This window comes from Chrysemys picta, chromosome 16 (genome assembly GCF_011386835.1).
Source record: "Chrysemys picta bellii isolate R12L10 chromosome 16, ASM1138683v2, whole genome shotgun sequence".
In the NCBI taxonomy this organism is placed as follows: domain Eukaryota; kingdom Metazoa; phylum Chordata; order Testudines; family Emydidae; genus Chrysemys; species Chrysemys picta.
In genome coordinates this window covers 5116535-5142852 of record NC_088806.1, presented here as the reverse complement: position 1 = coordinate 5142852, position 26318 = coordinate 5116535, and the positions used below count along the sequence as shown (strand labels likewise).

At 50.4% G+C, this 26318-nt stretch overlaps 1 protein-coding gene across 18 annotated transcripts; it reads left to right on the top strand.

The window, feature by feature from the left end:
- Positions 1 to 4424: 4424 nt before the first annotated feature.
- LOC101947915 (zinc finger protein 420-like) lies at positions 4425 to 15369 on the top strand. Of its 18 annotated transcripts, none has more exons than XM_065569363.1 (7): positions 4528 to 4645; positions 6981 to 7069; positions 7593 to 8030; positions 9084 to 9210; positions 9926 to 10039; positions 10360 to 10980; positions 14586 to 15369. In XM_065569363.1, the coding sequence occupies exons 3-7, from the start codon at positions 7830 to 7832 to the stop codon at positions 14615 to 14617; spliced, it is 1095 nt and encodes a 364-aa protein (XP_065425435.1). In that variant the 5' UTR covers positions 4528 to 4645; positions 6981 to 7069; positions 7593 to 7829; the 3' UTR covers positions 14618 to 15369. The 18 variants fall into 18 exon arrangements, with proteins under 18 accessions (XP_065425426.1, XP_065425431.1, XP_065425430.1 ...); XM_065569356.1 differs by having other exon boundaries at positions 4533 to 4645; positions 10360 to 12488; XM_065569355.1 differs by having other exon boundaries at positions 4533 to 4645; positions 9923 to 10039; positions 10360 to 12488.
- The last annotated feature ends 10949 nt before the right edge of the window (positions 15370 to 26318 follow it).

Here is a 26318-nt window from a genome sequence, read left to right as displayed (position 1 = left end):
ATAAATAGGAAGAAAACAAAGAAAGAAGAAGTGGGACCGCTTAAGACTGTAGATGGAGTGGAGATTAAGGATAATCTAGGCATGGCACAATGTCTAAACGAATATTTTGCATCGGTCCTTAATGAGGCTAATGAAGGGTTTAGGAATAGTGGCAGTGTGATGGATGGGAATAAAGGAGGGGGGTTGACATTACCGTATCCGAGGTAGAAGCCAAACTCAAACAGCTTAATGGGACTAAGTCGGGCGGACCGGATGATCTTCATCCGAGAATATTAAAGGAACTGGCGCGAGAAATTGCAAGCCCGTTAGCGATAATTTTTAATGAATCGGTAAACTCGGGGGTGGTACCATTTGACTGGAGAATAGCTAATGTGGTTCCTATTTTCAAGAAGGGGAAAAAAAGTGACTCGGGTAACTACAGGCCTGTTAGTTTAACATCTGTAATATGCAAGGTCTTGGAAAAAATTTTGAAGGAGAAAGTAGTTAAGGACCTTGAGGTCAATGACAATTGGGACAAATTACAACACGGTTTTATGAAAGGTAGATCGTGCCAAACCAACCTGATCTCCTTCTTTGAGAAAGTAACAGATTTTTTAGATAAAGGAAATGCGGTGGATCTAATATACCTCGATTTCAGCAAAGCATTTGATACGGTACAGCATGAGGAATTATTGGTTAAATTGGAAAAGATGGGGATCGATATGAAAATCCAGAGGTGGATAAAGAACTGGTTAAAGGGGAGACTGCAGCAGGTCATACTGAAAGGTGAACTGTCAGGTTGGAGGGAGGTTACCAGTGGAGTTCCTCAAGGTTCGGTTTTGGGTCCGATTTTATTTAATCTATTTATTACTGACCTCGGAACCGAATGTAGGAGTGTGCTGATAAAGTTTGCGGATGACACAAAGTTGGGAGGTATTGCCAATTCGGAGAAGGATCGGGATATCCTGCAGGGAGATTTAGATGACCTTGTAAACTGGAGTAATAGTAATAGGATGAAATTTAATAGTGAGAAGTGTAAGGTTATGCATTTAGGGATAACTAACAAGAATTTTAGTTATAAGCTGGGGACGCATCGGTTGGAAGTAACGGAAGAGGAGAAGGACCTCGGAGTCCTGGTTGATCGCAGGATGACTATGAGTCGGCAATGTGACGTGGCCGTGAAAAAAGCTAATGCGGTCTTGGGATGCATTAGGCGAGGTATTTCTAGTAGGGATAAGGAGGTGCTGGTTCCATTATACAAGGCACTGGTGAGACCTCATTTGGAGTACTGTGTGCAGTTCTGGTCTCCCATGTTTAAAAAGGATGAATTCAAACTGGAACGGGTACAGAGAAGGGCCACTAGGATGATCCGAGGAATGGAAAACCTGTCGTATGAAAGGAGACTCGAGGAGCTCAGTCTGTTTACCTTAACCAAAAGAAGGCTGAGGGGGGATATGATTGCTCTCTTTAAATATATCAGAGGGATAAATACTAGAGAGGGAGAGGAATTATTTCAGCTCAGTACTAATGTGGACACGAGAACAAATGGATATAAACTGGCCGTCGGGAAGTTTAGGCTTGAAATTAGACGAAGGTTTCTAACCATCAGAGGGGTGAAGTTCTGGAACAGCCTTCCAAGGGAAACAGTGGGGGCGAAAGACCTCTCTGGCTTTAAGATTAAGCTTGATAAGTTTATGGAGGGGATGGTTTGATGGGATAACGTGATTTTAGTCAATAGGTCAATAACGTGCCATTGCTGATAATTAGTAACAATGGTCAATGATGGGATATTAAAAGTTACTACTGAGAACTTTTTCCGGAGGGTCTGGCTGGAGAATCTTGCCCGCATGCTCGGGGTTCAGCTGATCACCATATTTGGGGTTGGGAAGGAATTTTCCTCCAGGGTAGATTGGCAGAGGCCCTGGAGGTTTTTCACCTTCCTCCGCAGCATGGGGCAGGGGTTGCTTGCTGGGCAGGGGTCGCTTGCTGGAGGATTCTCTGCGACTTGTAGTCTTTAAATCATGATTTGGGGACTTCAACAGCTGAGTCAAGGGAGAGAATTATTCCAGGAGTGGGTGGGTCAGCTTTTGTGGCCTGCATCATGTGGGAGGTCAGACTAGATGATCATAATGGTCCCTTCTGACCTTAAAGTCTATGAGTCTATGAGTCTATATGCGCCGAGAGAGGGAAAACATTCCATCAGAGCTCAGCCCTTGTTTATCATCAGAGAATCTGCAAAGGAGATAAACATTGCGAAAACCCTGTCTAGGGCTGGCAAAAGAGTTTTTTTCTTTTGTACTCTAAGACTTTTGTTAATTCCCACATATTGACCTTTAAGCTATTTGGCCCCTTTGCTTCACCGTGTTCTCTCAGCTCCCCTAGGCAAGTTGCCTGCTTTTGCAGTTTGCCCTTTTCTGGGTGAATCCTGTGGTCCTGTCTATCAATTCCATTGTCCTTTGAGTCTTGGAAGTGTGTGTATGTTCCATCTGCCAGAGGTGTCCATCAGCCCCCGATGGGAGAGAGAGGGGTGACCTCAACTAGCTAAATCTACCTGGGCCTCATGTCCCCTAGGCCAGTGGTTCTCAAAACTTTTTTTTCCACGGACCACTTGAAAATTGCTCAACAGACCACTTAATGATCTTTCCAAATGTTGTTTTTACCGTTAGCTAACTATTGGAAAGCGCTTTGGATAAAAGTGCTACATAAAAAAAAACAATAATAATTAATGCTTTTTTGTTCTACAAATAAAAGCACACAACTCATATTTTAGTATCAGTAGTCTTACTTTTCTAATGCAATGGATGTGCCTTCTCTCCCCCGCTGCGGCAGCCCCCGAGCTGGGGCTGGGAAGGAAGGGGATCTCTTCCCTGCCACGGCAGCCCCTGAGCTGGGGCTGGGAAGGAGGAGGGTCTCTCCCCATCAGCCGCAGCCCTGGAGCTGGGGAAAGTCGCCTTTCTCTGGCTGCGGCAGCCCTGCACGTCCCAAAATCCCCCCATCTTCTCTTCTCACCCCACTGCCCCCTCCCACTTACCCCCCAGTCTCCCCAAGGCCACCACCTCTTCTTACATGTGCGTCTTCTCCAGGGTCCAGGCACCTAATTTGTGGAGCCACGCCTGTCCACTAATTAGGTGGGTGGCCCTTCATTCTTTTCTGTTCGGCCGCCCAGGCGCGCAGCTGAGAGGGAACGATCCGCGGACCACCTGAATGGAGCTCACAGACCACAGTTTGAGCACCTCTGCCCTAGAATTTTCCTTGGACTTAGCTAGCTTGAGCTAGCTATCATGATGTAAAACATAACTATTCTTGCCGTAAAGACACAGCCCATGTATAGGGGCCAGGGGTTGACCCCTGGCCTGATTTTACGACCTATGACCTGCCTCATGTCTCCTGTGTGATTTTATGCTTGCTAGGGGTAAAATGACATTATGGGAGTGTAAGATTGGTAGGGGTACATCACTCATTAGCTTGGAACTTGCGGGGTGGGGAGGGCAAATAGATGAACATAAGTGAATGGGTTATTAAGCTTGTTACAGTTAAGGGCCTATTCTATTAGTTTAAGGCTTTGTGGGAGTAGTTATGCTAAAGGCTGGGATTTAGCAAAATAGGGTAGGCCGAAGAAGATATTTTGCACGCTCATTTTTGGTAGCAAACGAGTGACTGCAGCCAGGGATAGCACCCCGCAGAATACTGCAAGAAGGGAGCGGGTGAGGGGAGGGGACATTAGCAACTCAGTTACCATGCAGCAGCTAAGCAGCTAGACTGCATTGATCAATAGGATTTATTATTTATAGAATAAGTGATGCAAATCATGAATATTAATATTTGACACTTAATTTTGGACAGCCAAAAAGGCCACATAAAGCAGTTATGGACCTTATTATAACCATGGTAAAGGATTAAATATGGTATAAAGCCATACTCTTAACAAGGAAGGGTATAAATGCTATACCCAGTTCCCATTTTTCTCAGTTCCCACAGAAGTGTAAGATAACCCTGAATAAGGCCCAGGATCTGGCAAGAAACCCAAATTGTTCAGTCTCCTGCAATCTCCTCCCACTGTTGACTGGATGGGTCTGTTTGCTACTTACATGTAAACTGAGACAGATGCACATTCTTTGACTAGGACAAGCCTGCTTAATAACTTTTGCCTAGGCAGGACTGCCTGGTTTTGAACAAGTAACAGCATACAAAGGAAAAAAGCCAACATCATTCTGGGATGTATTAGCCAGGACTGTTGTAAGTAAGACACCAGAAGTAATAAGTATAAGGGGTTTCCATAACTTTCTGTATAATGTTGCTCCATACATATCCCCAGGATATTATTAAGCAGAGAGTTATTAGTTTTCAAAAGCTACCTCACAAGGCCTGTGTGCAGAGAGATTATTACAATAGGGTGCAGGGTGTGAATACAGGCTGTTTTGGTTAACACCCCTCCCCCTTCTCTCCCCTCTGGCAGGGAGATGGCGGCAGCCCGGGTTGGTATCTGCAGGACACACAGGAAGGGGCAGGAGCAGCTGGGAGCGGGGCGGGCTGGAGGAAGCAGGCAGCAGGACTTGGGGAGAACAAAGCCCGGAGATCGGGCACGGGGCAGCCGGGGAGGGGCCGTTCTCCCGGGGGAACCAGCCCCGGGCTCTGCCCACGTCAGCTCCGGAGCCAGAGACTCCAGGTGACCGAGAGCCCCCGGGGGACGTGCTGGGGCCGGGCAGGAAAGTGACTCTCTGCCCCAGGGAGCTCAGACGCTGCAGCCCCCGGGGATCTGCTCCCTGGTTGTACATGTGCTGCCAGCAGCCTGGGGCCGCCCGAGCCAGAGCGGAGCCGCTGCAGCGAGGGTCTGTCCCCGGCCCCGCTGGGATTGGGGGGGCAGAGACTGGGGCCCGGCGGGGGGGTCCCCTTGGATGTGGGGGAGGTGTCGGGCGGGGGGGAGCAGCCTGAGTTGCAGGGAGGGGAAGCGGGGGTTGAACTGTCTATGCAAGCAGTAAATGCCCGGGGGGAAGGGGCAGGAGGGGAATTCGAGGCAGGGACTGACCTGGCCAGGGGGAGTCCCCGATCACTCAGGAGGTTTCCCGGGGGAGGCTCCGCCGTTGCACTCGGGGGTCTTACCCCTGCGATTCTCCACACGCGGGAAACTCCGTTTCGCCCTGGGGCGCCGGATACGCCTCTTCCCGTCCCTGCTCCGCCCCTTCCCCGAGGCCCCGCCGCGGCCTGGTGAGACCCTCCGGGCCCGCTGCACCCCCTCTGCGGGGTCTCCCCGGTCCGCTGCCTCCGCCAGACCCCCCCTCCTCCTTCTCGACCCCCTCCCCTACGAGATCCCCTTCCCCCCAGTCCCGCCTCGCCCCCCCCCCTTGCCGGGTCCCCTCTCATCCCTCTCCCCTGCGAGACTCTCCCCCCCCCCGTCCCCCCCGCGCCTGCTGGTTCTCCTCTCTTCCCCCCTCCCTCACCAGACTCCCCCCGCCCGCCGGGTCTCCCCTCCCCTTCCAGACCCCCCCCTCAGCCGGGTTTCTCCTCGCCCCCCTTCCCTGGGAGGTCCCCTGCCGCCCTCGTCCAGCCTCGCTCCCTCCCCCGCCAGACCCCCCCTCGCCTGCCAGGGCCCCTCTCCCCCGCCAGACTCCTCCCCCGGCCCCTGGGTCCCTCTTCGCCTGCCTCCCCCACCAGACCCTCCACTTGCCGGGTCCCCCCTCATCTGCTCTTCCCTGAGAGGACCCCCCCCCGCCAATGGCCACCAGGTCGCTTCTCACCCTTCCTGGTGAGACCCCCCCCCCCACCTGCCGGGTCCCCCCTCATCCCCCCCTTCCCTGAGAAACCCCCCCACAGGGTGCTGTCTTGCCCCCCCCCCGCCAGATCCCCCACCCCGTCAGCCGGGTTCCTCCTCGACCCCCTCCCCTGCCAGACCCCGCCCCATCAGCTAGGTCCCTCCTAGACCCCCCTTCCCAGTGAGACCCCCGTCCCAGCAGCCAGGTCCCGCCTGGCCTCCTTCTCCCCCATCTGACCACCTCCCCACCTGCTGGGTCCCTCCTCAACCCCCCCCCCGCCGGCCCCCAGGTCCCTCCTCATCCCCCCTTCACTGAGAGACACCGCCTCGCGCCCGCCAGGTGCTGGCTCATTCCCCCTCCCCCAGCAGGCCCCTCCCCACCTGCCGGGTCCCTCCTCACCCCCCCTTTCCGGGCGAGACCCCTTCCCCATGAGCCAGGTCCCGCTTCGCACCCCCCCTCCTCTTTAAGCTCCCCCACCTCCCAGGTTCCTCCCCACCTCCCTTCCCTGCGAGACCCCCTCCCCGCCTGCCGGGTCCCTCCACATCCCCCCTCCCCTGCTAGATCCCCCTTTCCCAGACTGCCTGGTCCCTCCTCACCCCACCTCCCCCTCCAGGTCCCTCCTCTCCCCCGCCAGATGCTCCCTCCTGCCCGGGTACTCCTCGCCCACCCGCACGGCGGGTCCCTCCTCACTCTCCTTCCCTGCAAGACCCCTCCCCTCCCGCTGAGTCCTGCCTTGCCTCCCCCTCCCGGGCCAGACCCGCCCCCACCTACCGGGTCCCTCCTCATCCCCCCTCTCCCACCAGAGGCCCACTCCTTCCAGGTGCCTCCTCACCGCCCGTCTCCCCCCCCCCAGGCCTCCCTCCCGGGCACTTCTCGCCCGCCTACTGGGTCCCTCCTCATTCGCCCTCCCCCACGAGACTCCCTGCTCACTGTGCCCCTCCGAGGAGAGATGGGGTGAAGGGGAGGGAGCGGGGTCTGTGGCTGGAGAGGCGAGGCAGGGAGCTAGCCTCCCTTGGGGAAGCTTCATCCTCCACCCACACTTTCCCTGTCTGTGCCACTTCCCTCTAAAATGCTGATAGAAATTCCCTCTAGTGCTTCCCTTGTCTCCCTCATTATTACCTATCAAGTATTTTCCCAGCGTGGCAGAATCTAGGGTGTCTGTCTGCAGGGAAAGGGCCTGGGGGAATTCTGATGTGAAATGAACTAAAGCCTGTTCTGAAACCTCCACAATTGCCCTTCTTGCCCTGCCAGGCTGCAGAATGACGTCCATGTTTTGCTCCAGTTCATCCCGTCCTCCCATGGGACAGGAAAGAGAAATGGCTGCAGAGGAGCCAGTTCAGGTAGGGATTATTGCGGGGTTGCTGGTGGGTTCCTACTGGAGGAGAGGGACAGCAAATACACAGGAGATGGGAAGGTTTGCACAGACTGGTCTGGAGGTTGGAGTGGGCAGGAAATGCACAGGGTGGAGAAAGGGAGGAGGACAGGGTGTGGCAAACCTGCTGGGAGTTGTTTAATAAGTGGCCTAGATTCTAGGAACAGACCCATGAGGTTCGGAGGTTGAAATGCCCTAATTTGAGGAAGAGGAAACAACCCACCTAGATTGGGCTAGGAAAATAGACCAGACTTCCAGTGCTGGAGCCTGACCCGACTAACCAGCAGCTGCTGTGAGATATGAAGGGGTCACCCACAAGTCAGGCGTAGGGGAGATGCCCCTCCCCTCATATCTACTTCCTCACAATGAGGAGGGTGTTGGGCTTCCTACCCATGTCATGGTGATGTCATGGTGGGTGTCTGCTGTAGACCACCAGACCAGGAGGATGAGATAGATGAGGCTTTCTTCAGACAACTAACAGAAGTTTCCAGATCACAGGCCCTGGTTCTCATGAGGGATTTCAATCACCCTGACATCTGCTGGGAGAGCAATACAGCAGTGCACAGACAATCCAGGAAGTTTTTGGAGAGTGAAGAGGACAACTTCCTGGTGCAAGTGCTGTTGGGTCCAGAGTGATGTAGACAAATTGGAGGATTGGGCCAAAAGAAATCACATGAGGTTCAACAAGGACAAGTGCAGAGTCCAAGCTCTTAGGACAGAAGAATCCCATGCACTGCTACAGGCTGGGGACCAACTGGCTAAGCGGTAGTTTTGCAGAAAAGGACCTGGGGATTACAGTGGACAAGAAGCTGGATATGAGTCAACGGTGTGACCTTGTTGCCAAGAAGGCTAATAGCATATTGGTCTGCATTAGTAGGAGCGTTGCCAGCAGATCAAGGGAAGTGATTATTCCCCTCTATTCGGCACTGGTGAGGCCACATCTGGAGTATTGCGTCCACTTTTGGTCCCCCCACTACAGAAGGGATGTGGAGAAATTGGAGAGAGTCCAGCAGAGGGAAACGAAAATGATTAGGGGGCTGGGGCACATGACTTATGAGGAGAGGCTGAGGGAACTTGGCTTATTTAGTCTGCAGAAGAGAAGAATAAGTGGGGATTTGATAGCAGCCTTCAACTACCTTAAGGGGGGTTCCAAACAGGATGGAGCTCAGCTTTTCGTTTCCCTCCGCTGGACTCTCTCCAGGATGGAGCTCAGCTGTTTTCAGTGATGGCAGATGACAGAACAAGGAGCAATGGTCTCAAGTTGCAGTGGGGGAGGTCAAGGTTGGATATTAGGAAAAACTATTTCACCAGGAGGGTGGTAAAGCACTGGAATGGGTTACCTAGGGAGGTGGTGAAATTTCCATCCTTAGAGGTTTTTAAGGCCCAGCTTGACAAAGCCCTGGCTGGGATGATTTAGTTGGGATTGGCCCTGCTTTGAGCAGGGGGTTGGACTAGTTGACCTCCTGAGGTCTCTTCCAACCCCAATCTTCTATGATTCTACCAGGGAGCTCTCACTGGACACCTGTATCAGTCTCAGACTAGTAGGAATGTGATGGATCTGCTGGGACAGAAGGGGCTCTCTCTTTGTGCCCTCACCCTCATGTTTTCTGGATGCTCTAATATTTGATAAGTTCGTGCAGGCTAGGTCCCTCAATGGCTATTGGCTAGGATGGGGAGGAATCGTGTCCCTCGCCTTTGTTTGACAGAAGCTGGGAATGGATGACAGGGGATGGATTACCTGATGAGTACGTGCTCTGTTCAGTCCCTCTGCGGCACCTGGTATTGGTATCGAAAGACAGGATACTGGGTTAGATGGACATTTGGTCTGACCCAGTATGGCCGCTCTTATGAGCGGTGTGCGGGTAGGACTTTGTTGACTGCAAGCCACCCAGAGCTTCCATTTGATTGACTCCTTTTCCCGTTGAATAGTGGGGCTGTGAGTGAGGCAGCAGGTACTGACTGTTGAACTCTTGCTCTTTCAGGGGCCGGTGACCTTCGAGGAGGTGGCTGTGTATTTCACTAGGGAAGAGGGAGCTCTGCTGGACCCCACTCAGAGAGCCCTCTACAGAGATGTCATGCAGGAGAACTATGAGAATGTGACCTCGCTGGGTAAGGAGTCCCATCCCCTTGGTTCTTAGAAGGGAAAATGGAGAGTTAAGTTTCATGGCATCCCCACAATGCAACCTCTACTCTGCCCTGTTTCAGCATCACCCCGACAAGCCAGTGATCCACATACTAGCACTCTGCCCTTCCCGCTACAGAACACTCTGGGAACAGGGCACAGGGCAGTTCAGCACAAAGTCTAACATCCCCCTGATTCAGTGCTACGCACCGACAAATGACTGTGATGAAGAAGTTGCCCATGAAAAATTTGCCCAGCAAGTTTCAAGACAACCCGAATAAACATGTAGCATTTAGGGTAGTTAGACTAGTTGGTCTTTAAACAGAAAATAATGCTTCCATCGAGCTAGCTACTGCCTCTCACGGCGGTAGATGACCTATGCTCATGGGAGAACCTTTCTCTCTGTGATTAAGAAGCAGATCCAGGGTGACTTCCCCTCTGGCTGGAGTCTTTACTTCCTGGAACACGGAGTTACTGACTCTGTGTTTTAGGAACCCCTTGCTGAGCAGTGTCTGGCTGTGTGTGTTCCCAGCAGAGATGAGGATAGTTAAATCCCTCATATGCAGAGTGCCCTGCACCTTAGAAGCTTCCCCAAGCGTTTTACTGCTTTACAATGGGCTGGGTTAAAACCGATAGACTCTTCTTTGTGAGAAATGTGCCATGAACTCCCCTGATCTCCCTTATTTTCTGTCCCCTCAGCAGGGTTTCCTGTTTCCAAACCTGATGTGATCTCCCAACTGGAACAAGGGGAGGAGCCGTGGGTCCTGGATCTCCAGGGCTCTGAGGAAGGCGAGATCCTGAGAGCTGTCTACGCAGGTGAGGGATCATTAAACCAATTCAGAAACTCTCCGTGCCTGAAGGAAGGAGCTGGGACTCCCTGAAAAGGCCTTGGGAGCTCTCGGAGTTCAGGAGTATCCCCAGGAGGGTTTGTACCCTATGGGCAGCTATCCCTCCCGGCTTCCTACCCATCCTCACTGACACCTGGCAGCAGCTCCCTACCTGATGGGATGTGGAGGCAGAATTGTTCCCCTCCTCTGTCCCCTAAGGGGAGGAGTTTTTTCTGTCTCTCCAGCTATAATTTTGGTTTTATTTTCCCTTTTCTACCTCTGTTTATGACGTTTCTCTCTCTGTCCTAGGAGGTGCTGGGATGGTGAGTGAGAACAAGGAGCTGAATCCTCAGCAGGAAGATGCTGAGCAAGTGGAAGCACATGGGGGATTATTGCAAGGATCCCAAGGGAATGTGTCCAGGCGTCATGTGAAGGGGAAAACCTGTGAGAGTCAGCACAGGCCAGAGAGGCAGCAGGGAATCCAGCCCAGGGAGAAAGTGGGCAAATCCATTAATTGTCAGGGGACTCACCAGAACTCCAAGGAAATCACAGCCCAGCAGAGAATACCCACAGAAGAGAGAAAAAACACATGCACTGAGTGTGGGAAACACTTCACTCTGATCTCCACCCTCATTAGACATCAGCGGATCCACACGGGAGAGCGACCCTACAAATGCTGTGAGTGTGGGAAACAGTTCAGTGAGAAATCAAACCTTATTACACATCAGACAAGCCACACAAGAGAGCGACCCTATGAGTGCTGTGAGTGCGGGAAAAGCTTCACTCGGAGCTCTACCCTTACTAGACATCAGAGGATCCACACAGGAGAGAGACCGTATGAATGCTGTGAGTGTGGGAAAAAGTTCACTCTGAGCTCATTCCTTATTAATCATCAGAGAATGCACACAGGAGAGCGACCCTATACATGTGGTGAGTGCGGGCAAACGTTCGCTCAGAGCTCAGCCCTATTTAAACATGAGAAGATCCACACAGGAGAGCGCCCCTACGAATGCTCTGAGTGCGGGAAACAATTCATTGAGAAATCAAAATTTATTAAACATCAGAATAGCCACATGGGGGAGAGACCCTATGAATGTTGTGAGTGCGGGAAACAGTTCAGTGAGAAATCAAGCCTTACTAAACATCAGACAAGCCACACAGATGAGAGACCCTATGAGTGCTGTGAGTGCGGGAAAAGCTTCACTCGGAGCTCATCCCTTATTAGACATCAGAGGATTCACACAGGAGAGAGACCGTATAAATGCTGTGAGTGTGGGAAAAGGTTCACTTTCAAATCAAACCTTAATATACATAAGAGGATCCACACAGGAGAGCGCCCCTATGAATGTTGTGAGTGCGGGAAACAGTTCACTTGGAGCACAGCCTTTCTTAAACATCAGAGAATCCATACAGGAGAGCAGCCCTATGAATGCCGTGAGTGTGGGCAAACGTTCCCTCAGAGCTCAGCCCTTCTTAAACATCAGAAAATCCACACAAGAGAGAGACTTTATGTGTGCTGTGAGTGTGGGAAAAGCTTTACTCGGCGCTCATCCTTTATTAGACATCAGAGGATTCACACAGGAGAGAGACCGTATAAATGTGAGTGTGGGAAAAGCTTCACTTTCAAATCAAACCTTAATAAACATCAGAGGATCCATACAGGAGAGCGCCCCTACAAATGCTGCGAGTGTGGGAAACAGTTCAGTGAGAAATCAAACCTTATCACACATCAGACAGGCCACACAGGAGAGAGACCCTATGAGTGCTGTGAGTGTGGGAAAAAGTTCACTCAGAGCTCAGGCCTCTTTCATCATCAGAGAATGCACACAGGAGAGCGCCCCTATACATGCTGTGAGTGCGGGAAAAAGTTCACTCAGAGATCAGGCCTTATTAATCATCAGAGAATCCACACCGGAGAGCGACCCTATGAGTGCTCTGAGTGTGGGAAAAAGTTCACTCAGAGCTCAGGCCTTATTAATCATCAGAGAATCCACACAGGAGATCGCCCCTACACATGCTCTGAGTGCGGGAAATCGTTCCCTCATAACTCAGGCCTTATTAAACATCAGAGGATCCACACAGGAGAGAGACCCTATGAGTGCAGTGAGTGCGGGAAAAGTTTCACTGAGAACTCATCCCTTACTAGACATCAGAGGATCCACACAGGAGAGAGACCATATGAATGCTGTGAGTGTGGGAAAAGGTTCTCTTTCAAATCAGACCTTAATAACCATCAGAGGATCCACACAGGAGAGCGCCCCTATGAGTGCTGTGAGTGCGGGAAACAGTTCACTTGGAGCACAGGGCTTACTATTCATCGGAGAATCCACACAGGAGAGCGACCCTATACATGCTGTGAGTGTGGGAAACAGTTCACTCAGAGCTCAAGTCTCATTAATCATCAGAGGATCCACACACGAGAGCTGCCTGTGAATGCTGTGAGTGTGGGAAAAGTTTCATCTGGAGCTCACACCTTAATACAGTAACTCCTCACTTAATGTTGTAGTTATGTTTCTGGAAAATGCTACTTTAAGTGAAACGATATTAAGTGAATCCAATTTCCCCCTAAGAATTATTGTAAATGAGGGGGGTTAGGTTCCAGGGAAATTTTTTTGCCACACAGAAGACTATATTTTTATACATACATATATATACATAATATAAGTTTTAAACAAACAATTTAATATTGTACATAGCAGTGACGATTGTGAAGCTTGGTTGAGGTGGTGAAATCAGAGGGTGGGATATTTCCCAAGGAATGCCTTGCTAAATGATGAACTAGCACTCGGGTGAGCCCTCAAGGGTTATCACATTGTTATTAATGTAGCCTCACGCCCTATAAGGCAGCTTGAATGGAGGTAGGACACACAGCATGGCAGAGAGAAACAAAGACACACAGTGTGTGTGTGTGTGTGTGTGTGTGTGTGTGTGTGTGTGTGTGAGAGAGAGAGAGAGAGAGAGAGAGAGAAGCACATTGCCCCTTTAAGTACACTGACCCAACTCTAAGTACACTGCCTTTTTAAGTAGATCAGCAAGTTGAGATAGCAGCAGCTGCTGCCAGCTCCCTCCGTCCTGAGCCCTGTCATGTTCCCCTTCCCCCCGCTCTGTGGAGATGGGGTACAGGATCGGGGGGAGGGGGACACGTTGACATTAGCACCCCTCTCTCCCCCCACCTCTGCACAGCAAGCAGGAGTCTCTGGGAGCAGCTCCAAGGCAGAGGCCAGGAGCAGCACACGGCAGTGTGGGGAGGGACAGCTGAACTGCCCAGCAATTGATAGCCTGCTGGGTGGCTGCCACACAAGGAACTTAGGGGATCTGAAGGGGGGGCTGCCGGCCCACTCTGGTTCCAGGCCCCCACCAGCTCCAATGGCTGCTCTTTCTGCAAGCAGTGGACAAACAACGTTATAATGGAGTATTGGGCAACTTTAAACAAGCATGTTCGCTAATTGATCATTAACATAACAATGAAACAACTTAACCAGGACAAAGTTAAGTGAGGAGTTACTGTGGGCATCAACGATTTCACAGGATAGATACACACCATAAAAACTTTGTGTAGGGCAGAGAAAAGATTTTTTAAAAGACATTTGCTAATTCCCACATAGTGATTTTTTTATTGTACCATTTGCATCACCCTGGTCTCTCAGCTCCCCCAGGTGAGTTGCTTGCTTTTCCTTTAGCAGGTCGCCCTTCTCTGGAGTGAATCCTTTGGTCCTTTCTACCAACTCCTTTCTAATGTGAGTCATCATGGGCGTGTGTCTCTCCTGCCAGGAGTGTCCATCAGCCCCAGGGGTGGAAAATAGGGGTGATCTCAAGTAGCTAAACTGAGCAAAAATCGTTCTGGGATTTGCCCCCTCTAGGATTTTCCATGGAGTCAGCCTGCTGGAGGTAGCTATCCTAATGTAAACACCCTGCTAGATGTGCCGTGCTGACATAGCCCAGGCACAGGGGTTGGGGTTAGCTAGCACCTTCCCCTTTGAACTGTCCTAATTCACACCCATTTTCCTGCTCTAGCCAAGCCCTGAGCAGCACATTTATAATGTCACCGCACTAGCAGAGCGATTGTTAGAGTCACCAAGTTCCCCCTTTGGCGACAGATTGTCTCATTCCCAGATGTTCTCACAATGGTCCAGGTTGTGCTGGGCAGCAGGTATTTTTCATTTTACCACTTTCCTTATTGAAAATCTATTTCAATATAACAAAGAGGAGGAGCAGGAGTGGGACAAATGTATCATTTCAGCCTCTGCGACACCGGAAGGAAATGGGTTGAGTCGCCGGGATTACCTCCTTCCCCATCGCCGTCACTAGGCCCGCTCACTCCAGCAGCGTTGGCGTCTGTCTGAGCCACAATGGAGTTTATCCACCTCTGTTCTACGCCTCCACCTCCCAAAGAGTGTCTGCACTTCATAGCAAATTGATCCTAAATCCGTTAGGACTGAGATGAAAGTGTCCCAGACCTGGATGGGAAATTTCAGTGGATCCCAAACACAGTGTGATCATTCCGAGACTAAATCCCAGTTTATCTCTATTGACAGAGCCACTTCTGGACTTTTCCCTGCGGAGCTGAGATTGTTTGCAGATGAGAAGGTCGGCAGTTTTTCCCTATTATGATGAAGCTTTTTTTTTTTTTTTTTTTTTAAATAGCACGACTCCATAATAATGAACTGCTGTTGAGTGAAGCAGGTTTGAATGGATCAGAGGAGAAGGCGACGGGGGAATCTGCTCTCCTGATTTTTGAGTCATCAGATGTAACCTGCTCTGGAATTTCATTTTATATGAAAGAGAAAGTGACTTATACCGCTTTGTTGCGGGTTTTTCTCTCTCTCCTGAAGGCCATTTGGTCACATAATTGAATATTAGTTCAAAGAACCTAAGCAATCAGATCCATACCATTAAAATTCTGTGTATTAAGGTCTGTATCTGTATTAAGGTATTTGTCCTTGGAAGCCACTGGGAGAAGGTTAGCCACATACTGGTGAGATCTAAGGTAGAAGCTCTGAAGTTGTGGCTTAAATGTGAACAATATATTGGGCTTAGTGTTGATATATTCAAGTGGCTGAGTGTGGATCGCACGGCCTGAGTGAAGTTCTCTGACTGGGATTAATAACTAAGTGGACAGCTGCCTCCTCGGTTCCTGTTTCAGGATTTAACAAGGATTCATTTTCTGCTGTATTGTGATAATTTGGCTAAAGTGAAGACTTGATTCCAAAGCAAGATCGTTGTTTACTGACTGATTTTTTGATCTGACCTGAACGTGATCACTGTATTGTGTACTCGAGAGCTAGCTGGGTGGTGTCACAAATAAATTAGGTTTAGTGAGGTGTGTTCTTCATTTTAATGAAATGTATAAAAGGGATATTGAGTCATGTCTTTCAATAAGCTACATGGGCGAGAATCGTGGAGTATCTGGGTGGAGGTCAGCTGGTGTAACTTGGAGCCTTATCAGCTCCCTCTACATTAACCCTTTGGTTCTCATATGGGAGAACCTGGGGGAGGGGGCACCCATCTCAGCTCTGGCTGCATCCTAGGGGCCTCAGAGCATCGCAAAGGAAAATGAGCTCCCCTGTGCAGGCTTTCAGGAGCAAGGAGGGGGGTAGGGGAGGTGAGCCAGGGCAGTGCGTCTCCCTGATGAGAGATTGATGGAAGGGTGGGGTATCTCTAAATATGTAGTAGTGGTGGATTTCTCTGCTGTCACTGTCATGGCCAGACCCTGCCGCCACACCGGTCTGGCTTTCCCTGGGCTTGTGTCTGATCAGGCTGAGGTGAGGTTGGGGGTCTGGTTTGAAAGGTTATAAATGGAGGTGAAAGGGGCCAAGCAAGCCAGAAATGTACTGGGATGGTTCCGGCTTTCTTGGCCCCTGTCCCCAGCATCCGGCCTGGTTGGGGAGCAGAGGGGGTGGGCTGCTGCTGCCTCCTCCCATCTGGGTGCTCTCGCAAGCAGCTTCTGCTGTGCAACCTGGAGTTAGGGTTGCCAGGCGTTCCGTTTTTCACAGGAATGCTTGGACAAAAAGGAACCCTGGTGGCTCCGGTCAGCATCGCTGACTGAGCCGTTAAAAATCCAGTCAACGGTGCAGCCGGGCTAAAGCAGGCTCCCTGCCTACTCTGGCTCCGTGTGGATCCCGTAGTGGCTGCATGTCCCTGCAACCCCTAGGCATAGGAGCGATTAGAGAAGCTCCATGCGCTGGCTCCACAACTCCCATTGGCTGGGAACTGCGGCCAATGGGGGTGGTGCCTGTGGGCATAGGCAGTGCCCACGGTGCAGAGCCACCTAGACGAACTTCTGCCTACGGGCCGGACATGCCAGCTGCTTCCAGGAGCAGTGCGGAGCCAGGGTAGGGAGGGAGTCTGCCTTAGCCCCGCTGCGCCACCATCTGGGAGCTACATGAGGTATGCGCCAACCGGCCGCAGTCATACCCTGAACTCCCTGTCCCAGGTCAGAACCCCCTCCCACGCCCCATCTCCCTCCTAGAGCCAGCACCCCAACCCTGTGCCCCATCCTTGAGCCCCCTCCTGTACGCCAAGCCCCTCATCCCCTGCCCCTCTCGAGAGCCTGCAACCCAGCTGTGGCCAACACCCCCTCCCACACTCCAACCTCCCGCTCCAGCCCAGTGAAAGTGAGTAAGGGTCAGGAAAAGTGAGCGACTGAAGGAGGGGGGGCTGGAGTGAGGGGGCGGGGCCTCGTGGAAGGGTCGGGGTGGGGCAAGGGTGTTCGGTTTTGTGCAATTAGAAAGTTGGCAACCCTGCGCCGAGTGGCCACCCTCAGCCGGCGTGAGAAGCGGATCTGTCTTGCCCCCTTCCCCAGCTGAGGTGACCGCGAGGTTGCTGGAGTTCCAAGCAGACACTGTGGTGCTCTGAGTCTCCCGGGGGCAGGGCCAGCCCAGAGACGTGTTCCCAGCTCCTGTGGCCCCAGCCCCCCAGGAGCCAGCGGTATTGGTTGCCCTGGCCAGGGACGTGGGGCTGGAAGGTTCCTTCCAGAGGCAACATGTGGGGTAGTCATGTGCCCTCCCCCCCCCAAGTTTACATTGTGCCCTTCCTGTATCAGAACGTACAAATCGTCTCTGCTGGGAGGGGTAGCTTGTCCCCCACTGTACCATTATTTGGAAGGGGGTGTCCTGACTCCATGGCAGATGACTGCTCTCCCTCCCCTGCCACTGGAGGGAGGGGAAACCCTTTACCCATGTCTTCAGCTCTCCTCCTTCCTCAGCTGCAGGAGATCTCTAGGCTGTGTTAAAAACACTGGGTGGCAGTTCTGGCCAGCGGGTAGTTGGAGCTGGCCGTGCTGGCTGCAGAGTCCTGCTGTAACCTCACTGTCACCGTTCAGGGCAACTGCACCTGGATTCCCCCACCGTGGTCAACCAGCAAAACCCTCCCTTAGGGCAGGTCTTCACGACATGGGGGGGTCGATTTAAGATACGCAAATTCAGCTACGCGAATAGCGTAACTGAATTCGACGTATCGCAGCCGACTTACCCCGCTGTAGGGATAAAGGCAAAATCGACCTCTGCGGCTTCCCGTCGACGGCGCTTACTCCCACCTCCGCTGGTGGAGTAAGAGCGTCGATTCGGGGATCGATTGTCGCGTCCCATCGGTCGATCCCTGAGATGTCGATTTCTACCTGCCGATTCAGGCGGGTAGTGTAGACCTAGTCTCAGACTTCCCAACCATCACCTCTTGGGCAGAGACACGTGTCTCTCCCTCTCCTGGTGCTTTTCAAAATCCAATCTCGTGGGCTTCCTGGGAGGATGCTCAATGATGAAGGAGAAGGGTGGGGGGGAATCCCAGAGAGAAAGACCCACATCAGCACAGACTGAACGGTGAGGAAATGGGGTGGGGGAAGCAGACAGAGGTTACAGAGAAGCCTATTTACACACAACAGGGACACTGTCTCTTACAGAGGGCAGGAGGCAAGTGCAGCATGTTTAGGATGGTGGTGGAAAGAAAAAAGGTTGGATTCAAGATGAGACCAAAGGAGGGGAAGGTGAATGGCAGCTCCACACTGGACTACGGCGCTCTAACACCGCAGTTCTGGGCACCCTGGACAGTCCTAGCTAGAGAGAACAGGCAAACGGACCCATCCCCCTGCAATGAACCTTTCCTGGCAGAATGCAGAACCTCTTCTGCCCCATGCAGAAGTAGGAGCTGTATTGGGAGTGGGGGGCCCTCGGGACAGAGGGCAGCTGAAGTCCCTCAAATGTAGGCGAACTAGGCACTGCAGAATGAAAGGGCTTCACCCCCCTCACAGCTGGGACCGAGGGGCAGCAACAGCTGTTAGGGTCTGCGACCAGGATTGGGGAAAAGACAAGCAGATGGGTCAGATCCCCAGCTGATGTTAATCATCCTGCTTCCGTTGGAGTAAATGGGTCAGATCCTCAGCCGATGTGAACTTCTTTTACTCCAGTGGTGACAACTTCTCTATTTTCCTCATGTCCCATTTAACCAGCTAATTTCCCTGTTCGGGCTAAACTTTTTGTCATCTAGGTGGTTGTTACATTCCCCTCTGGTGTTATCTAGACTGGTGATCTGCTAGGTCACTCCAATCCTTGACTCTGGGAGCCAGCCTTACCCTGCTCTGCTGTGAGAACCCCCACTCCTGGGCTGTTCACGCACAGCCTCACACACAGGCATGTAAGCTGCTCCCAGGTACTTGCAAGTGAATAACACAACCCTAGGAACCTCCGGCTTGCAGTTATGCCCGCTGGACGCTGCAAGCATATATGAGTTCGTCAATTTAACAAAGAACTTGATATTTACCGGGCTTGTTATCCCAAGAGGAGCCTCTGACACACTTCAAACCAAATGCACTGCTTCAGGTAGAATAAACAAATTTATTAGCTATAAAGAGAGATTTTATGTGATTATAAGTCAAAGCCTAACCAGTCAGATTTGGTCGAATGAAATAAAAGCAAAATCATTCTAAGCTGATCTTAACACTTTCAATGTCCTTACAAACTTAGATGTTTCTCACCACAGCCAGGCTCTCCCCTTTGATCAGAGCTTCAGTCGCTTGGTGGTGGTGGTGGTGTCTGTAGATGTAGGTGGAAAAGAGAGAGAGAGAGCAAAATGTCTCTCCCTTTTATCATGTCCTTTCTTTCCTTTTGGCTTTGCCCCCCCCCCACTTTTCAGAGTCAGGTGAGCATTACCTCATCGCAGTCCCAAACTGCCCAAAGGAAGGGGGTGACTCCCTCAAGGGTCTAACAGATTCTTTTGTTATTGCCTAAGCCTGTGTATCATTGTTCCTGTGAGGCTGGGCTGGGTTTGTCCCATCCATGCCTTGACGAGGTGTGAACTGCCTCTCTGTTCTTGGAAAGTTTTTGCATGGGCTTGCTTTGGATACATTGAGGATACATTTTCAACCTCATAACGACATACATGAAATTATAACCTATAACCTTAGTGTAACATTAGTGTAACAACTACTAGAACATCACTATAACAACCATGCTCAGTGCATTATGAGTCTTCCAAAGACACCCAACATGACAAACTTTGCATTGGATACCACACAATCATTTTATAAAGATGAAGTTGGGGGTGTAGGGTGTCCCCCCGAGGTACAGAGCATCACAGTGGTATTGACTTTGCAGCATCCTCTATCTCACCCCCTCTAGTGGCTGGCCCACATGCAGAACAGCCTACTGCTCTCAGTTACGCTACTAGCTCAAGGGGAAGAGGTCTGTATGCGGTGGCTCAAATGGCCCTGTGCTGCTGCTGACACCCCCCCCCCCCAGGAGCCCAGTCACAGCTCCTCATCAAAGGGGCTCCCAAAACACAGACACAGTAACCCCATGCCCCAGAAAGTAAAGGCTCCAGCCAGAGGGGAAGTCACCTTGGACCTGCTCCTTAACCACAGAAAGACACCCAGACACAATGAGAGTTGTAGGAAGGCTGGGACCGGTGAGCATGGACTGGTGGAATTCAGCGCAGTAAGGGATAGGATGGACCGGGGATGTAGACATTACTACAGCAATGGAAAGGGGTCTCCCATTGGCATAGGTCATCCACCTCCCCGAGAGGCAGTGGCTAGGTTGATGGAAGCATTATTTTCTGTTTAAAGATCAATTTTTCTAACTACACTAAAAGCCACATTTATTCTAATGGTCTTGATATTTTCTGTGATTTATGGGCATTCAGGGAAGGGTTATTGGTCCAAATACGGGTCTGTTTGAGACGAGGTCCCTGAGATACAGCTCTGCCACCAGAGGCAGCTTTTTAAAAGTCATCTTGCTCTTTTAACATTTTACTGCACACAGCTTGGGCTGAAACTATTATTGTTCTCCTTGTTCCCTGACAGATCTCAGTCACTTGGCATTTATCTCAGATAGTACATAGCACCCACTGCCGCTTTGGGAAACTAGGACTGAAAAAGTCAATACCTGTAGAATTTGGAATTTCAGAGCAGCACAAGCCAAACTGGTGAGTCACGGACACTGAAATGCAGACGTGCTGCAATAGTAAGGCCTGGTCTACACTAGTCTGTTATTTCAGAATTAGCCGAGTTAATTAAAAAAAAAAAGAGATTCCATCCACACGACCAAGCCAGGTTTTTCGATTTAAAGGGCTCTTTAATCCAATTTCTGTACTCCACCTCGGCAAGTGGAATAGTGCTTAAATCGAGATTGCAATCCCGGGTTAAAGGTATTGTGGACGCAATTCGACATTATTGGCCTCTGGGAGCTATCCCAGAATGTTCCCTTGTGACCGCTATGGACAACACTCTCAACTCCAATGCACTAGCCAGGTGGGCAGGAAAGGCCCCGGGAACTTTTGGATTTCATTTCCTGTTTGATCACTATCAGCGCAGGTGACCATCAGCACAGTCCACCATCACAGGCGACCATGCAGAGTCCACCATCACAGGAGATCACACAGTCCTGGACTCGCAGACGAGCTCCAGCATGGTCCAAACGGGAGGTACTGGATCTCATTGCATGTTGGGGAGATGAATCTGTTATGGCAGAACTACGTTCCAAGAAAAGGAACGCAAATACGTACGCTAAAGTCTCCAGGGCCATGACGGAAAGAGGCTACTCCAGGGACACAGAGCAGTGTCGTACAAAAATCAAGGAGCTCAGGCAAGCATACCAAAAAGCCAGGGAGGTGAACGGGAGCTCTGGGTCACAGCCCCATACATTCCACTTCTACCATGAGCTGCATGCAATTATGGGGGGTGACGCCACCACTACCCCACCACTGTCCGTGGACACCTGCAAGGGGGGAGTTGCACGGAGCGAGGAGGAAGAGTCATTGGAGGATGAAAAGGAGGAGGACAGTACACAGGCAGCAAGTGGGGAATCTCTTTTCCCCCCCTAGCCAGGAACTATTCTTAACGCTGGAGCCAATAGCCTCCCCGCACTCCCAAGGTGGGCTCCCAGACCATGACCCTGGAGAAGGTACTTCTGGTGAGTGAGAGCCTGATCAGAGCCACACGGTGGGGGACGGGGGGAAACCCAGCCGCGCTGGGCTGTTTGAGTTTAGTTTAAAGGGCTCATCCCTGCTCAGAGCCTCATCAGCCACGCGGTGGGTGTGGGGGGAGGAGGGAGTGTTGTGTAAAGTGATCATCCCAGAGAGCCCGCAGGCCCTCCTTTTATATGGCAAACCCACCAGGCATTGCTTGCTATGGGAAAGGGGGCCCAGCAGTTTGAAAGCATTTAAATGAATTTAGCAGAAGCAGAACCCCACGTGCCCCTAGGCTGCCTGCAAGCTGAATTCTGTTGCCCGGCCATGTGTGATGGCTTACTCACACCAAAGTGGCAGGCACTTCAGTATAAGAGGCAAAATGCTAACTTGTACGGAAAGAACATGTGCTGTGTACTATGAATTGCCTATTTCACTGAGCAGGAGTGTTCCCTTTGTTCTCTGAAATGTATCTTTTAAAATACTACCCTCCCTTTTTCTCCTCCCGCAGGTGCAAATGTTTCAACGCGGCCCCTATCTACTCCATCCCAGAGGCTGATCCAGATTAGAAGGTGGAAAAAACGAACTCGGGACATGTTTGCCGAGCTCATGCAGTCCTCCCACACTGATAGGGCCCAGCTGAATGCGTGGAGGCAAACAATTGCGGAGTCCCATAAAGCATTACATGAACACGAAGAGAGGAGGGACGCGTGCGATGAGAGCAGGTAGGACGCTATGGTCAAGCTCATGGGGGAGCAAACTGACATGCTCCACTGTATGGTGGATCTAATGCGGGAAAGGCAGCAAGACCACAGACTGCCGCAGCAGCCCCTGTATAACCGCCCTCCCTCCTCCCCAAGATCCATAGCCTCCTCACCCAGATGCCCAAGAATACAAGGGTGGAGGCTACGGGGACCCACAAACTCAGAAAGCTGGCATATGCGAACTTTTGATTTGGTTTCTGGACTTGTCCTTCCCTCCTCCTCCATGCCCCTAACCCAATACCCCCCTCCTCCCCGTCTACCTTCTGATTTCTCTCAATGTGTTGTGCAACAAATAATAAAGAACAGTTTTTAAACAATTTTGACTTTATTTCCTTTCATATATATAGGGGATGGGTAACTTCAAGAGAAATAAACACAACTGTCACACCGTACCCTGGCCAGTCATGAAACTGGCTTTCAAAGCTTCTATGATGCGCAGCGTGCCCTGCTGCACTCTTCTAATTGCCCTGTTGTCTGGCTGTGTGAAATTGGCCACCAGGTGAGTTGCCTCAACCTCCCACCCTGCCATAAACGTCTCCCCTTACTCTCACAGATATTGTGGAGCACACAACAAGCAACAATTACAATTGGAATATTGGTTGTGCTGAGATCTAACCGAGTCAGTAAACTGCGCCAGCGTGCTTTCAAACGTCCAAAAGCACATTCTTTTAGACAATGTGTGCTGTGCATTTTTATTGCATTTTGTAGAAGTTCCTCTTGGAAGTTTTGCCCTCTGATTCCAAAATGTTTGGGTTAAGAGTAATAGTTTTAAGTGCTCTGAAATCCACATGCAGACCCTTGCCTGGTCTCTTCTTAAAAGTTTTGCCAGCGGAGCTGTGTCAGTTACGGGTGTTCCATGTTGTCGGTCCTGGGCTCCCGTGGAAGCTACAGAAGGTAACAATTCCCCGCCATTTTTCAGCCATCATGAACTGAGCCACACAGTCACACCACTAACCAATGTTCCCTTGAATATTTTCCATCCATGTGCAGGTTCAATTTTGTTATGTGCAGCACCAATCTCGAGGTATGTGCGGATGTGCACCACAAGTGCAAACAAAAACCCTAGATATAATATATATTCTTAAACAGTTCATAGGTATGGAGGAAGAAGAAAAATATGAAAACAAGGGATAATTAACAAGTTGCACTGCCTAAGATGTTTATTTAATAGGAAATCAAATACAAAGAAAATTGACACTGCCCTCGGAGTACATGTATTTTATCATCCTTTCTAACAACGCAAGTTAGTAAACACACCAAAATGTGGCATACTGAAAACAGCTATAGAAATAAAACAAAGCCATGGCCATTAAGTAAAAGCATAAAAAATATGCACCAGAGGCCCAATTTAATAACCTACTCCTACCATAGAGTCTGACCACTAAATCTCAAAAAATGAAGCATCTGCCAAAACACTAGCATGCTACGGACTTTTGCAGTTCACAAAACTATCCCTCTTGCATGCATATTATCTGCACACACAGCTCAGCTTTAAGATGCTAAACAAATCTATGAGTCAACTAGAAAGAGTCATGCTCTCATCGCAAATATTAATACAATATTTTCTGATACTGGAAAGGAGAGGCTTATACCATTTCTATGGGATGTCAACTCTTAATTTGATGAATACTTCCCACACATAGAACAGTAAAAATAAGTAATAAATCAACACAGATAGCAAAGAAAACCCCAAACAAACAAGTGACAACACTGAAAATACGAAGGGAAGTAAAACATCAGGTGGTTGGTTATGGGTATTTTAAATGAGTGTTTAGGACTCACGCTGTGCAAGTGCAACAGAGCCCTGTAGAAACAGACAAAGTTCTCCTGGTCTGAAACTCTCACATTGTGTGTGTGTGTGTCACCAACTCAAAGAGTAGAAGCCCTGGAGCACATTGACACATGGCTTCGGAGTTTGCAAACAGATCCCTGCTTCAAAGAGCTTGCAAATAAGGTCTTTATCTTACAAAACACCCAGCACCACACCTAGTGCTTGCTACTTCTGAGTCTATGTCTACACTTGCAGAGTTTTTGAGCTGTAAGTTTTACCGGTGATAGGTGAAAGTAAAGCGCTGGTTTGGGTACTCACTTACTTCCACAGCGTCAGAAAGTGTTTACATTTGCAGCACTTCCATCACCAATGAGAGCGGCGCTCTAGGGCAGCTATCCCACTGTGCAGCTCTCTCCAGTTTGAGGATGGGTCTTGTGGGAAGGGGGGGGAGGGTGATCACAGGGCATCCTGGGTCCCTGCACAGCCCCCTCTCCCCAAACACTGATCAGCTCCCGGAGCTCAGCATTGCTCGAAGCAGGGGATCGTTTGCTCCATGGAGCAGCCATGTCACCTGGCCAGATAAGTGAGCACTTGCCAAGAAAACAGGAAGGGGAGTTTCAAAGTTCCTGGGGTTTTACAGGGGGAGGGGTGGATGTCTGTTTACCTGGCAACAAAGCAGCAGAGTTGCTGGCCAGAAGAGTCACCTAGGCAGTGTGGGATATCCTGTGGAGGCTAAAAGCTGTGTAAGCAGGAAGAACGTGTCTTCACTTGCACATCACCGCAAAAGCATCACTGGTAAGAGCTGTACGGCTCTCATGGGGGTGGTTTTTGTTTTGCAGTGAAACTTCTGAGTTTCACTGCAAAAAGTCATTGGCAAATGTAGACGCTCCCATGGTTTTTGCGCAAAAAAGGGACTTTTTCCGCTTTAAATGGCAAGTGTAGACATACTCTAAGTCAATGGGAGTACTCTGAAGAGCCAGAACTATAACAGATAGCAAAGATCTGGCCTTAATGGTTTCCAATACCTCTCCCCAAACAAATTCTAAAACTTCATGGAAATCATTTGTCTGTAATCCAACTCTAATTGAAAGGCCAAACAAACAAACAGGATCCATGGTAAAGTTCTTCCAGTTTTAACAATTGACCATGTATTAATTAACAACACAGGATTTTTAAAAAAAAAATCATTAAGATCACAGTTTTCAGATACCTACAACACTCCAAAAGAATTATGTTGTTAAAAGAATCCTTTTCTTTCTTACACCTATGTAAACTTTGTTTGAAATGTAATCATGCAAATGTCATGAGCTAGGCCTAGCCACATGCTTTTGCTCCAGTATTCATTCACTAAAGTTCCAATCCTGCCAGCACCTATACATGGGAGCCCTACACCTGCATAATTGTTTGCAGGGTCAGTATCTAAGGCCTGGTCTACACTACGGGTTTAGGTCGACTTTAGCAGCGTTAAACCGAATTAAGCCTGGACACGTCCACACAACGAAGCCCTTTCTTTCGACTTAAAGGGTCCTTTAAACCGGTTTCTTTACACCACCTCTGACGAGGGGATTAGCGATAAAACCGGTCTTTGCGGGTCGGAATTGGGGTAGTGTGGACGGAATTCGACGTTATTGGCCTCCGGGAGCTATCCCACAGTGCTTCATTGTGACCGCTCTGGACAGCACTCTCAACTCAGATGCACTGACCAGGTAGACAGGAAAAGACCCGCGAAGGTTTGAATTTCATTTCCTGTTTGCCCAGCGTGGAGAGCACAGGTGACCCCGCAGAGCTCATCAGCACAGGTAACCGTGATGGAGTCCTCCCAGGATCGCAAAAGAGCTCCAGCATGGACCGAACGGGAGGTACGAGATCTGCTCGCCATATGGGGAGATGAAGCAGTGATAGCTGAACTCCGTAGCAGTAAAAGAAATGGAAAAGTATTAGAAAAGATCTCCAAGGCCATGAAGGACCGAGGCCATAACAGGGACACACAGCAGTGCCGCGTGAAAATTAAGGAGCTACGGCAAGCTTACCACAAAGCCAGAGAAGCAAACGGAAGGTCCGGGGCAGAGCCGCAAACTTGCCGCTACTACGCGGAGCTGCATGCGATCCTAGGGGGTGCAGCCACCACTACCCCAACCGTGTGCTATGACTCTCTCACTGGAGAAACACACAGGGAAGATGGTTCGGGGAACGAGGAAGATGATGATGGAGGTACTGTAGGTAGCTCACAGCAGCAAGGAAGCGGAGAAACAAGGAAGAAAGGAGAGCAGCAGAATATGGACCCTGGACTTCAGAAAAGCAGACTTTGACTCCCTCAGGGAACAGATGGGCAGGATCCC

What these genes read in the sequence shown, in the direction of transcription:
- LOC101947915 (XM_065569347.1), top strand. Translation starts at nt 4,959, where the DNA reads ATGCCCGGGGGGAAGGGGCAGGAGGGGAATTCGAGGCAGGGACTGACC. An exon ending in CCTGAGAGCTGTCTACGCAG is followed by an intron (nt 10,040 to 10,359) that starts GTGAGGGATCAT and finishes TCTCTGTCCTAG; the next exon opens with GAGGTGCTGGGATGGTGAGT. An exon ending in AGAGCGACCCTATACATGCT is followed by an intron (nt 12,406 to 14,694) that starts GTGAGTGTGGGA and finishes TTTTTTAAATAG; the next exon opens with CACGACTCCATAATAATGAA.